A 13,937-nucleotide genomic window follows, 5' to 3' on the forward strand; every position below is an offset into this window, starting at 1 on the left:
GTAAATCCAGGTGCGTTAAAAGAGGCCTTGGAGGCTGTATGTAATGAAGATCCAGCAAAAATGAGCTTTAGGTATGCTTCCAAAGTGTTTAAAGCTAGCCCACCACACTTAGACACTCAAAAAAATTTAAAGATCAAAGAGGAAATTATGAATATGCGGTAAATTTGGCTGTTAAGCAAGTGTTTACCGAAGAAAAGGAAAATTGCGTAGCAGAATATATATTTAAAAAATTGCTTTAATGCAATATGGCTTAACTAAGGAAGGCGTAACAGAATTAGCTTGTAAATTTTATGAGGACAATAAAACAAAATATCCAGTTACATGGGATTCAAAACAAATTTTTGAGAGCAGCTTTCTTAGAAGGCATCAAAACAGTCTATCAATTCGAAAGCCCGAGGTAACAAATTTGAGCAGATTGACAAGTTTTAATAGAGTTAGTGTACAAAAATTTTTTGACACCATAAAAAATGTTCACAACCGATTTGGAACAATTCCTCCGAACCGGATTTGGAATTTAGATGAGTCGGGTGTGAGCACTGTCAAGTCAAAAATAGTTGCATCAAAAGGAATTAAACATCTATGAAGTGCAACATCAGCCGAAAGGGGGGCCTTGTGACTATTATAGCAGCAGTTAAGGCTACTGGAAACTATATTCCACCCATGCTGATATTCCCCAGTTTTTTTTAAGAACAGAATGCTATTTGGCGCTCTTCCTGGAACAATCGGAGTTGCAGCTCTCTCTATAGCTGGTCAAATGAACAGTTCTTCTGGAAATTCCTTGACCATTTTATTAAGTTTGTCAAATGTTCAAACGTTGAACGCCTTATATTATTCTTGAATAATCACGATTCACATTTGTCCATTGAAGCAGTCGAAAAAGCTTCGGATGCTGGAATAATCATGATAACTTTTCCACCTCACACATCAAACAGGTTCCAACTACTTGATTTAAATATATATATGGCCCTCTTAAAACATTTTACAGCAAAGGTGTAGAGTCTTGGCTGTTTAGTAATGGAGGAAAAATGTTTGACATTTACTCAGTAGGTCAGTAGCAGAGGTTCTGGGAACTGCTTTTCCTCGAGCTTTCACGCCCAGCAATATTTTAAGTGGTTTTAAAACTTCCGGAATATATCCACTGGACAGCGAAATATTTTCAGATCAATATTTCATAGATTCTTACGTAACGGATTGAGATTTGGGAAATAACATACCACAGTCCAACCTTCTTACTACTAATAAACAGTCTCACTCTTTCAGAACCAAGAACCTTTAAATCTAAATACGGAAATCCTCGAAAAGGATTTATTTCGCCAGAAGTACAGCCGTTTCCAAAAGCACTAGCCAGGAAAAACAGAAAGAAAGGGAGAAAGACTGGAAAAATAATGATAGCAACCGATACCCCAGAGGAGGATGAAATCAGAAGAAACAAGAGCAAAAAATAAAATCGGTAACCAAAGACCTAAATTTGGGAAAAAATCAACTTCAAAAGTTTCCCCGTTCAAAGAAATTCCACCAAAAGTTGCAAAAAAAATATCAGGTCGTGGAGACCTTTCCGAAAGTGAAAATAGCGTCCCCTATGTGTCAACAAATGACGAAGATAGTGCAGAGGAAGAATGCTACTTTTGCGGACATTCAATGCATGCTGATAAAGGTGGTGAAAAATGGAGCCGGTGCATTAAGTGTGGTCGTTGGTCTCATAATTTATTGATGACAAAAAGTGGAAGACCTATGAGTGTGAATTTAAAAAAAAAAGAGGTTTTTATTATTTAAATGCAAAATTTTTATATAAAAAAATGTGATGTTTATGAGTTTTTACAATTTATTCCTAAGTTCTTAATTAGTTCGTCTTTCAAATCTGTTAATTTGTTATTTTTTTACTGTCCGTTTCAAGGTACAAGAGGGTGAGCAATACCATGTTTGTGTTACCCACTCTTAATACATAACTTTTTTAAAAATTTAGTTTGCGAATTTGATACATGAACGGACACAAATTGACCCATTCAAGTCCTTGCAATAATTATTTCAATTTTCCCTGTGTGAAGATTTCAAAAAAATGTTTCAAGGTACATACAACAATCTCCCCTACATTGTGTTTGTCTTCCGGAAATCATACCAGTGTCCAGTGGTCATCATGTCATGAACATTTTTTTCAATATTCCGGCATTTATCTAAAATTAGTATTACACCATGTTTAAAATTGTGGCATTTAACTGTAGTATTAATTAATATAAACTAGGCTTGATCGGAAAACACTTGTTAAATGAGAGCAATAATACATACGATAAATGCACCTTATGCATTATGACTTCATATGAAATTCATTCTTCATAATAATGAGGAATTTTCATTATTACCCACGGTTTTTGATCGTCCAATCTTAGGACCAGTTTTATTTGATTTCACTTCTATAAAAATTTCACAATTTTCTAAACTGTAGTTTTGATAATTTGCTTTCAAATTACATACGTATCATTAATAATGTTCTTTCATGATTAACGAACCGTTTAATTATAATTTACGGCATGTAAACCCAATCGATTACAGAAAAATTTACTACTTTTTATATTACATTATTCTTACTTATACTATACACTCGCAACTTTTTCAAATTAGGCCTATGACCATGTATATAACTGATACATCTTCATTCAATAATTTTGAATAATAAGTGTTGATACAGTGTCCATGTATTGTAACTACTAGTCCGGGGAAGTAAGTATATAAAGAGAAAATTAAAAAAAGTAGGAGTGACAATTTTTTTACATAAGTGCACCGACCCCTCATCGCCTAGATTTCTGACCAAATCCAGTGAAAGCTCGAAACGCAGCTTGCAAGCACATTTGAAAGCACTAAAATTCGATGGTATTTTTGCTTATAACTTTTTCTGATGTACTCGCACAAATTCATAGGAAATTTCATGACCTAAGTCGATTTGTGAAATGAAAATTTTTTCGAATTGAAATTTTCCGAAAAAAGAAAATTTTTTCGAAATGTCGTTTTATAACTGACAAACTGAAAATAGCCGTATCGAGATCAAAACATATGGAAACATAGACTGTCTGCTATAGAACATTTCCGTTTTTCAGATTCGGAAAATTCAAAATGGAGGCTGCAGAAATCGGATATATATGCTTCTTTCCAATCACGCGTCCTTTTGGACACATTAACGATAGCGAAATGCGGTTGATTGCAATCGATAGGGCAAAAGTTATAGTTTTAGGTATAAAATAAAAAAATAAATTTTTTTATATAACTTTTCTTAAACTTCTGTTGCTTTGTTTGTCCTCATTTTAGCATTGTAAAAAACATTATACTATAACCTAAAAGGTCACATTTTGGGCTCCGACTAAGCTTATCATGTTAATGTGTGTTGCCAGGGTTCGTTGCAAGATTTTGTTGTGTTTGAGATGGACAAAGATTTTGTATGCTCTCAAATTCCCAAATGGGGCGCCACTCAATCTTTTAACCTAAACTGAACTGAGAAAGGTATAGAAAATAGGTTGACGTATCTTTAGGAATAAAGCTGCTCGTTAAAAACAAAGTACAATGATCTATAATTGAAATTATAAAAAAACCCAGGTTAAAAAAATTACTCGCAACATTCATGAGTTTGTCGGTTTACAGAAAATAATGAAGTAAATTTTACGACAAAAAAAACAAATATGAGTGGATCTGACCTTTAACAACACATAATGCTCCCCACTTGTCTGGAGAATAAAAATAGGACCATATCCGTGGAATGCGGTTAGGAATTAAAGAAGTTCATTCAGTTAATTGACTAGGTAGTCGAAGTTTGACGTTAAATCCAAATTAAAGTCGTCTAAGTTTTAACCACCGATAAAGGTTGGAGATCCCCAATAAAGGTCGTATGTCCAAAACTAGGTCCCTAATTAAATTAAAAAGAAAAGTGTACAAAATACAATCTGTGAAAAATTTTGCCAATTTATAGATTAAAAAAATAATTCATAACTTAAATTTTAGCATTTCCTGAATGCAATAAAAAAAAAGGTAGTCTATAATTTGGAGCCTTGCCTAATTCATAAAGCAGTAACTAGAACTATTTGTGCTTTTACAAAAAAAGGATCTTACCTTCTTTTCTAACGAAGGGAACCTATATCTACTTGTTATGAGAAGTCAATTAACAATTTTATATTCCAGAATTTTTTTAATCGGCGAAAGGCTCCTTTAGACCGGCAAAATCCCGCTTTTCGAAAGTCTATGAAGAAATTAATCTTCACGCTAGCACGGTCGCTGACCAAAAGAACAAGGTAACTATCTCTCCAATTGTCAAATTCTCAGTCGTAAATATCACGACTTCCGCAAATATAAAATTGGAGCCTTAACTTGAGATGAGTTTGGAGTTAAAAGACGCGTATCTCAAAAAAAATTTTTTTTAAATACGATAATTAGAAGCCAAGATATAGAAGCTCAAAGTTCACTTCATACTGTAACCGTGCTATTGAAAATTTTTAAATTGTGATTATTGGATAAGATTGTTACACCTCTGTACTAATTAAATACAGATTTTAAAGAGCGTTGTGTCATTGGCTGCATTCAAAAAATATTTATTCTTCATAGTACTCATAAAAAACTTCTTCTCTTGAAGACGTCCATAGAAGCACTACCACGCATGGAATAAGGCAGCCTATTTATATTCCATAATCGTGCTGAATGAATCAATTTTTCTTTTATGTCTTCTCCCGAAACTCGTTATTGTGTCATTTACGGCAATGGGTACGTTTTTATGAACGTGGAGAAGTGCCAGTCCGGTTAGGCGATCTTCAACCGTTGAAGATCTTAGCCACGATTTAATTCTGCGCAACGTAGAGAAAGACCTTTCTGCTGTCGCTACACTGACAAGTAGTGTAGCTATAATATATAAAAATGTTCTTATATTAGAATACATATCGATGTCACAATTTAAAATAAGATCAGAAATCAACTGCGGTATGTCCTGTCTCCGCTGCCACGCCTGCTACTTCACCATCCACAGTCGATATTCATTTACAATTACAGAAACTGGGATGTTACCTAGTAATAATGTATAGATGATAGCTAGTTGTTCCACAGTTTCAATGTCTTCATTACTATATTCGCTTTTTGGCATGAAAACCCTTAGCATAGCAATAGCATTTAAGTTAAAACACACGCACTGGAATAATAAGAAACTGATTACTTACCTTTTCTTGTAATTAATGAATTTGCAGCAACAATTTTTAAGAATACTTATAAAGGTATACTTAAAAATACATTATAGGTAGGAAGAAATTTTAGTTTCTTAACTTAGAACTATGTTATGATATGTTGAAGTTTAGTCGTTCCGATTCCGATTGAGGTTAGGTCTAGCTAGACGTTACGTAGTCGATAAGCGCCAGCAAGTGTGGCGCGGTAAAATTCAAATTTTTGATGCGTTCATTCCCAAACGTTTGCTATCATACAAAGTTATTATATTATATTAAATTAATTATATAATGAAGGTATGTAGTTACATGAAATCTATATGTTATCAAAATATATAAATAAAATCATTATGTTCAATTAATGATCCACTTAAGTCCTGGAACGAGCTAAGGGGGGGAGGTTCATGACCCCCCATTTATCCGCTTTGCCTAAAACTATAACTATCAATTGTAACCAACCGCGTTTCTCCAGACAAGTAAGGAGCCTTATGTGTTGTTAAAGGTCAGATCCACTCATATTAGTTTTTTTTGTCGTAAAATTTACTTCATTATTTTCTGTAAACCGACAAACTCATAAGTGTTGTGAGTAATTTTTTTAACCTGGGTTTTTTTATAATTTCAATTATAAATCATTGTACTTTGTTTTTAACGAGTAGCTTTATTCCTAAAAATACCTCAACCTATTTTCCATACCTTTCTCAGTTTAGTTTAGGTTAAAAAATTGAGTGGCGCCCCATTTGGGAATTTGAAAGCATACAAAATCTTTGTACATCTTAAATACAACAAAATCTTGCAATGAGATGAGCTTCCCAAAATGTGACCTTTTAGGTTATAGTATAATGTTTTTTACAATGCAAAAATGAGGACAAACAAAGCAACAGAAGTTTAAGAAAAGTTATATAAAAAAATTTATTTTTTTATTTTGTACCTAAAACTATAACTTTTGCCCTATCGATTGCAATCAACCGCGTTTCGCTATCGTTAATGTGTCCAAAAGGACGCGTGATTGGAAAGAAGCATATATATCCGATTTCTGCGGCCTCCATTTTGAATTTTCCGAATCTGAAAAACGGAAATGTTCTATAGCAGACAGTCTATGTTTCCCTATGTTTTGATCTCTATACGGCTATTTTCAGTATGGTTGCCAGTTAAAAAACGACCTTTTCATTGTTTGAAAAATTTTAAGTCGAAAAAATGTTCAATTCACAAATCGAATTCCATCATCGTGTAGGACATATAATTTCCTATGAATTTGATCTCTACGATTTTTTGTGCAAGTACGTCAGAAAAAGTTATAAGCAAAAATACCATAGAATTTTAGTGCTTTCAAATGTGCTTGCAAGCTGCGTTTCGAGCTTTCACGGGATTTAGTCAGAAATCTAGGAAGGTGATGAGGGGTCGGTGCACTAAAGTAAAAAAATTTGTGACCCCTACTTTTTTAATTTTTTTCATTGACAGATTTTTTGATCTTACTTCCCCAGACTGTTAGTCAAAGAAAACAAATTGTAGGAAATAGAATCAAATAGCTGATGAATATTTTTCTCAAGAATCCTTATATTAATATTTCAACTAGAGTTTGTGGCGTAAATTTTGTTTATTCATTAGGTTAAAGCTAATAGGATAGACTTTGTTTCAAAGTGCTATTCACCAGTTTCTCCTTCTGCTTATCTTCTGAACGATTATTCATAAACTAGAGAAATTTGTATATTGTTTATTAAGTATTCAGTACAACACAGTCTCTTAGGTTTATCGAAACGCATATCAGGCAAATTAATTATGAGTGTTGGTGTGGTGATAGCGTAAACAGTATGCTCGATATGAATAATAAGAATTGTAAAAGTCCCTATTAGTGATGATAGATGACATATTTGTCAAATGTGACGTTACAAGGTCGCTATGTCAAGCAACCACTCTTTTCAAAATTATTGATGAATCTATTTCATAATGTCATTTACCATAGGGTTTGTTTAAAATTTTATTGTTTATCATGACCTTACCACACCATATTTATTCTTAATCGTTCTAAAGATAAGAAGGTGGAAGGTACTTTTGAATGGCACTGTATAAATAATTTCATTATATTTCTAAACTTACAATATTTTCAACGACAGAAGATTTGAAAATGTTCCTGGATAAATTTCACCTAGTTGGTTGTGGTGTAAATATCTACAAAATAATTAAAATAAAATGAAAATTTTAAATAGATTCAAGATTCACTACTTACAGCCTTTCCAGTTTTTTTATGCCTTGGAATACATTAGGGTGTATGAAATGAATTTTATTGTAATACAAATACAGATGTTGTAAATTATCCAAGCCATCAAATATACCACTTTGTAAAGAAGTCAGTAGATTGTAGTTTAGAAGCAAAGTTAAGATTTTTCTGTGATTATTGAACGTTCCAGAAGGGATTTGTTTTATCTTGTTGAATCGGAGGTCCCTGCAAATTGAGATAAAATTCTGAATTAATGCACAAAATATAAGGCACTAGCTGACCCGGCAGTCTTCGTACTGCGTCAATCGATAGATAAAAGACCTAATTTTGTATAAAATAAACTTAAAACAAACAAAAGGAATCCTTTTTTTATTGGAACAAATAAAAAAAAAGCTCGGTATGAATGAAGTTTTATTATTATTTTCAATTAATTACACATGATGTTGCTTACTTACAATACAGAGTTTTCCTGAAATACTGGCTATTTATAAGGTTTTGATTTGATATTGGCAGAGATGCACACATTTATGATACAGTCTGTTAATCAATTTAAAACTTTCTAATAAACTATATCTTTTGTTTTGTGGCGCTTAAATAAACAAAGATGTCGGTTTTCCGACGTGCGAACACGCGACGTATAATTGTCCATGCCCGAAACAAGGAAACTCCAAATTGATTCCAAGCTTCCAACGACTGGCTTGCGGTTTATTTATGGTCATGGCAGAGGCCAGACGTTTAAAATTTAATGGCTGGAATCTTCGGTATATGCGGAATCAAGACATTCTCTCCTTTGTATTTTCCTTTTATGATTGTTGCCTCAATGACGTAATTCATCACATTTTCACAGCCAGTCTTGTTCCAGTTCATAGTCGAGGTTGATTATTGTTACGCAGGATGATGAAGACTGATCCTACTTTTGACTGACAAAGGTGGTAATCCAGGCAATTCCATCATCACCCCATGGGATAGAAAGAAGAAAATTCTGAATGATCGCATTGAGATCCTCGACATCTGGATTTTTGATATTGAACTGTTGCGCTATATCTGGCTGAATAAGCTCCTCTCTTGAGTCTGTGATGTAATAGAAATCTGTGTATAATGTGATGAATTCGGTCGAGGTGTCAACTTCGACTTTATTATTTCCAATGTCTAACAGCTGCTTCACAAACACATTTACAGTTTCATCTCGCTGCAAAAATACTCGCATTTCGATCAAAGAAAAAGAGCACTTGAAATGGCACTATCACAAAGGATCACCGTAGTAGAGAAAGTTCTCGCCACGTAGTGGTTATCGTCACTCACAAAGATAGAAGGATGCACTCTTTGTCTGGAGTATTGATCGACATATTAGTTGGTTGTCAAATATTATGGTTGCGTTCAGAAATTTAATTTGTGACAAAACATCAACAACAAATTGTTGTCTTTATTTAATTCCGAGCATTTTCTTATTTATTCACCTTTTAAACCTTCTCTGGACTTCAATACTTCGAAATATGCGACATATATTTGGAATAATTAAAGCGATAGTTCCAAGAGGCTTGACATTGGTATCATACGTAAAAAATTGGCCTATTGACGATAAGATTTGGTGAATTCACTTGGTCACAAATAATAATTACTGCGATCCTTATTATCATTTTAAACGACGATGCTATAATAGAAAGGTGTTAATTGGAACAAATATATTAGCTTATCCTTCAGTTCTATCAGAACCAAAACAGTAGGTTAAAGTTTGGATTAGCAACAAGTATGATAAACATGCAAAAAATGTTCGTACAGAAACGTGCTTTATTAACTGAGCTTCTATTGTTAACGATAATATTCCAATTCCATATTTTATGTAAAGTTGTGATAGAACGGGAAGGTTGATAGAGGCGTATAAGAAAATCAGGCTCCAGCCTCTTCTACCCCGACCACATCAAGTAGAAATAACTTAACCTTAACATATCGTCGACTTACATCATTAACCTCGTAACTTCATAGCAGCAAATTTAAGAGTGAACCAAAAATTTAACGATGAAATATTGAAGACTTGAACTGTTTGTTTGATAAAGGATAGAAATAGTGGCCAGATATCAAATTTCGAAAAAATAATTGAAGAAAAACAGTATAATTAAATTAACACGGATTGAGGTTAGCTTTATACAAAATGGGGATCTGGAGTTGCGAAGTTTTCTATTCAGACTTTTGAATTGTAATGAATTTTTCTTCATACCTCGGTCGAAAGTACGTTCTTTCGTCCCTAGGAGCAGGGACGAAAGTTCAACATTTACTCCCTGTAGAAAGTACACAAACGTCTTCAATAACATTGGGAGGAAAAAATTTCTCATGCGTAATTACACTCCTAACTAGGGACTATTTATTCTGCTAAGACAAACTGTTAATTGCTGTCATTAGTATTGCTACCTCTAACCATTATTAATGTCATAAAAAGTGAAATTAATAATATATTAATAATTAATAGTCACACGTCGGTCTTTGTTAGGATTTGTGTAGTAGCTTCCCCAGCATGTTCGTCTGTACATATAGTTCTTCCAATATCATTTGCAGATTATAAAAACCCTTGCCGACAATTTTTCTTGATCTATCATAGGCGTAGATACCTCATTTTAAAAATTTATTATTTTTATAGATTGGACAGCATTATACGCCGTTATTTAGTCAGATGCACTTAAATAAAGTTCCACTAGGAACTTAGAACAAAATCATTATTATACCTCGTTAACTTGCTACAACTGAATATTAAATTATAAAACGTAAATAGACAAGTAAAATGTATCTGCCTTAAGGGCGTTTGGTTTAAACAAAGTACCAGACGTGAACTGATCCCTTTTTGTACCTTATTTGTTTTTTTTCTGGAAAACGAAATTTCAAAGCAAAAACCATAAAGGAAAAAAAAATTCTCTGCCAATAAAGCAAATGAAAAAAAAACATTTCAATTCCAAAGTGTCTTTATAAATAATTATGTTAGTCAGAGTCGTCTGACTTAGAGTCATCATTTGATTGAATTATGAAGGGTTGAGAAGAGGGTGACCACATTCTCGTCTTAGCAACGGTCATGTTATCAACTAATGGAAGATTTGGAATGCGCCGGTTATTATGCTGATATATTCTACTTCCTCTTGTCCTCGATTTTCACGATATCTACAAAGAAGCAACAGGGAAAAGGCATATAGTTCCTTAGATATTGAGAACTTGGAAATTCTGTATAATTTTAAAAGTAATATACTTTGATTCACACACAAATCCGCATTTTTTACGAAAGAGAAGGCATAAACTGAAAACTTAATAAATACTGAATATGACTATAAGATGCTCTAGATATAAAGAACATTCCATCACATGATGATTAATTGTACGACATAATATTTAGAAGCACATCCGGTTATACTATTTATAAAAAAACTGAAATTAATGGCGATTTACTGAAATATTCATAAAAAGTTCATAGAACCGTTTCTTGATAGCATAACGTAAGTGTTGTGACAATAAACTTTCAAATACTTTCTAAATATAAAATGCATAAATATATCGAAAACTCAATCAACTTGTGTGAGATTTTCATGCGAAAACGATCTGAAATATTTATAACTGGTTAGATACTAACTAAGTAAAATAATCTTAATCGCAAATAGAGATTTGAAATTTAAGAACAAAGTCAAATAAAAAATCATAGTTCTAAATACCTATAAAAATAACATGAAGAGAAACTTAATGTCATTGTTATATAATGCGGGGTGCTCAGTATATATAATTTAATTCGTCTTAATTTTAGGTCTCTCCTGATTTAAAATTAGTTTTTCTTTTATTAATTTTTTAAAGACAAATAAAAATTTGACATTTAGACCTGTTGCGGTTTTTATCAAAATATGATATTGACTCACATTGACAATTTGCGTAGTTATATTAATCAATAGATCACCTATATCCTGAATATCAAAATAAAAATAAAATCAAAATAGAAATCCGTTTTAACATGAAAAAGCAATTTTTATGTTTCAAAAATATTCAAATTTTTCATAGTTTTATTAAAATTTAAAAAATAAATTTTACTTAAATTATTTAGATCTTTTTTATCATTTCATTCTAATGAATTTAAATCATTTCTAAAAATTCTCTTTTTCGTATACTTGATTCCGTTGCAATAATTTTTTATTCTTTATAATTGAATATATGTTGTTGTTTTCAATTCATATCTATTTTATTTTACATTTAAATAACCATCAATTAATAAGTCGTCTAACTAAAAAAACACATTTTTGACAAAAATTGATTTTATTCATCAATGTAATCTCTTTCAAGATCAATATAATCATTCCAACGCTTCTTTAACTTTTTAATGTCGTGCTTGTAGGATTTGTATTTTGCCACAAAATAAGCCTCAGCTTCAGCAACTGCTTCTTCATTTGAGCTGAATTTCTTACCGGCGAGCATTTTGTTGAGATCAGCTAATAGCCAGTAGTCACTGGGGACAAAATCTGCACTATACGGTTAAAAGAGGAAGCAATACAAAGTGTGATCCGTTCCATTTAATCATCGTTGCCTTGCATTGTTTTGGTTAAATAATGGTTTTTATTCGACATATGAGGCAATTTGTACTTGATTTTTGCACTTAAATAATCTAATAACTCTATGTAGTATTCGATATTGATTGTCTCTCCCTCTTGGAGGTAGTTCATGAATAATATTCCATGCGCATCCCAAGATACTGAAGCCATAACCACAGCTGATTGTTGTGCCTTTGGACGCTTCGGACGTGGTTCACCGGCTGCAGTTCACTCAAATGATGATCTTTTTGATTCCGTAATGAAGTGATGGATCCATGTTTCGTCCATTGTTACATATCGACGCTAAAATCTGATTCATTACGTGTAAACATGGCCAAACACTGCCCTGAATGATCAACACGTTGTTGTTTTTGATCGACTGTGAGTAAACGCGGCACCTACTTTGAAAAAAGCTTTCTCATGGTCAAATGTTCATGCATAATTATGAACACACTGCCTCCTGATATCTCTACGGCCTCAACTATCTCACGCAAATCAATTTGTGTAATTTTTTTATGTTTTCTGGAATAACCACCTCAATTGGACGACCATAACGTTTACCATCATGGGTGTCTGTACGTTTAAATTCAGCGAACCAATAACAAATGGTTCTTTTCGATGGAGTATAGTCCGGAAAACCCTTTTGAATCTTATACATTTTTTTATCAAGAAGTAATAATAAATTGTTTTGAAAAAAAAACAAAAGTAGCTTGACTTAAATGGCTGTCACTTCTTTATGACTACTCGAAATGTCATGAAATTTCACACATAGTCTTTGGGAAGCTGGTACTTCATAAACGTCATATTAATTTAACAATGGCAGCGCCATCTGTGTGTCAGTCACACGAATTATTGAGTGATGTTTTATTAAACTATTTCCACTTTTGAGTTCGATTTATTGTCAAATAAATCTCCAACAGAGGGTGAATGGATGTGAAATGCTTCTCGAACAACATAATAAAATTAATACTGATGCAACTAATATAGTAAATCTTCAATAGAGGGCAGACAGTTGTAACATTTGTTACGATGTAGGGAGAAACTTTTTTTACTGCGTGAACGGGATTTGAACCCACGACCTGCGAATCCGGAAGTTGACACCTTAACCGGCTCAGCTAACAAACGCAATTAAAGTGGTGGGATACAGTAATAGTAATAATGTTTTTAATTTTAGGTCTCTTCTGTTTTAAAATTATTTGTTTATTTAATAATTGGTCGAAACTTCAATTTTTTATATATATAAATATATATATATATATATATATATATATATATATATATATATATATATATATATATATATATATATATATATATGTATAGAAATGTTCTTTGAGACACTTTTAACTTTTTTTAAAAAGTACTTTTATTTACAATAAACGACTTATAATTTCTACAGAAAATAACTTTACAGACAAATCAATATTTTAACAATGAACAGTAACAAAACAATGAATGAATCCTAATTTAATGCAATGAACTTATATTTATTTGATACGTATTTTGGAATCCGCTGACTATGTGAATATTGTTTATTGCACTTTGGAATCCGCTGGTCGTGAGGCAGTGTCGGGGACCTTTCACATTTCTCCTCCCTCCTTTGGTGTTGACTTCGTCCTCGAAGTCTCTGAGAACAAATCTTGGAGAATCTGGATTTGAGTGGGTTGTAGTTTGGGACCATATAACAAATCTGGAAATTCTTTTTCGTTTCTTTACAGAGACTGTTTGTCTTGTAATTGTAATTGGAATTAAAGAAACAATACTGAGTCCTGCGGAAAATTGCGGCAGGAGTGGGATTGGTTCAATGGGTTGAACTTGTCCGTGCATCTCTGGAATTTGGAGTTTTTCTAGCATAATTTCGTGCTTCGGATGCAGCTTGATTGGGACTACTTGCGGCACTGTAATTTCTTGCACAATTTTCTTATTGTATCGTATTCCTTCTATAGTAATTGGCTCGTTTGTCATTAAGATGCTACTTCTCCTAATTTCTTG

At 32.7% G+C, this 13,937-nt stretch overlaps 1 protein-coding gene across 1 annotated transcript in view; it reads right to left on the minus strand.

Annotated features, from left to right (window-relative positions):
* LOC130895172 (peroxidasin) overlaps positions 1 to 13,937 on the minus strand; it is an 82,753-nt gene that overhangs the window by 46,731 nt on the left and 22,085 nt on the right. Inside the window, exons 2-3 of the mRNA XM_057802349.1 lie at positions 7,408 to 7,623; positions 7,278 to 7,349 (exon numbers count right to left, since the gene is read on the minus strand). Coding sequence (XP_057658332.1) covers positions 7,278 to 7,349; positions 7,408 to 7,623 — 288 coding nt within the window. The remainder of the gene's footprint in view (positions 1 to 7,277; positions 7,350 to 7,407; positions 7,624 to 13,937) is intronic.

This window comes from Diorhabda carinulata, chromosome 6, assembly GCF_026250575.1.
Source record: "Diorhabda carinulata isolate Delta chromosome 6, icDioCari1.1, whole genome shotgun sequence".
NCBI classification, from domain to species: Eukaryota; Metazoa; Arthropoda; class Insecta; order Coleoptera; family Chrysomelidae; genus Diorhabda; species Diorhabda carinulata.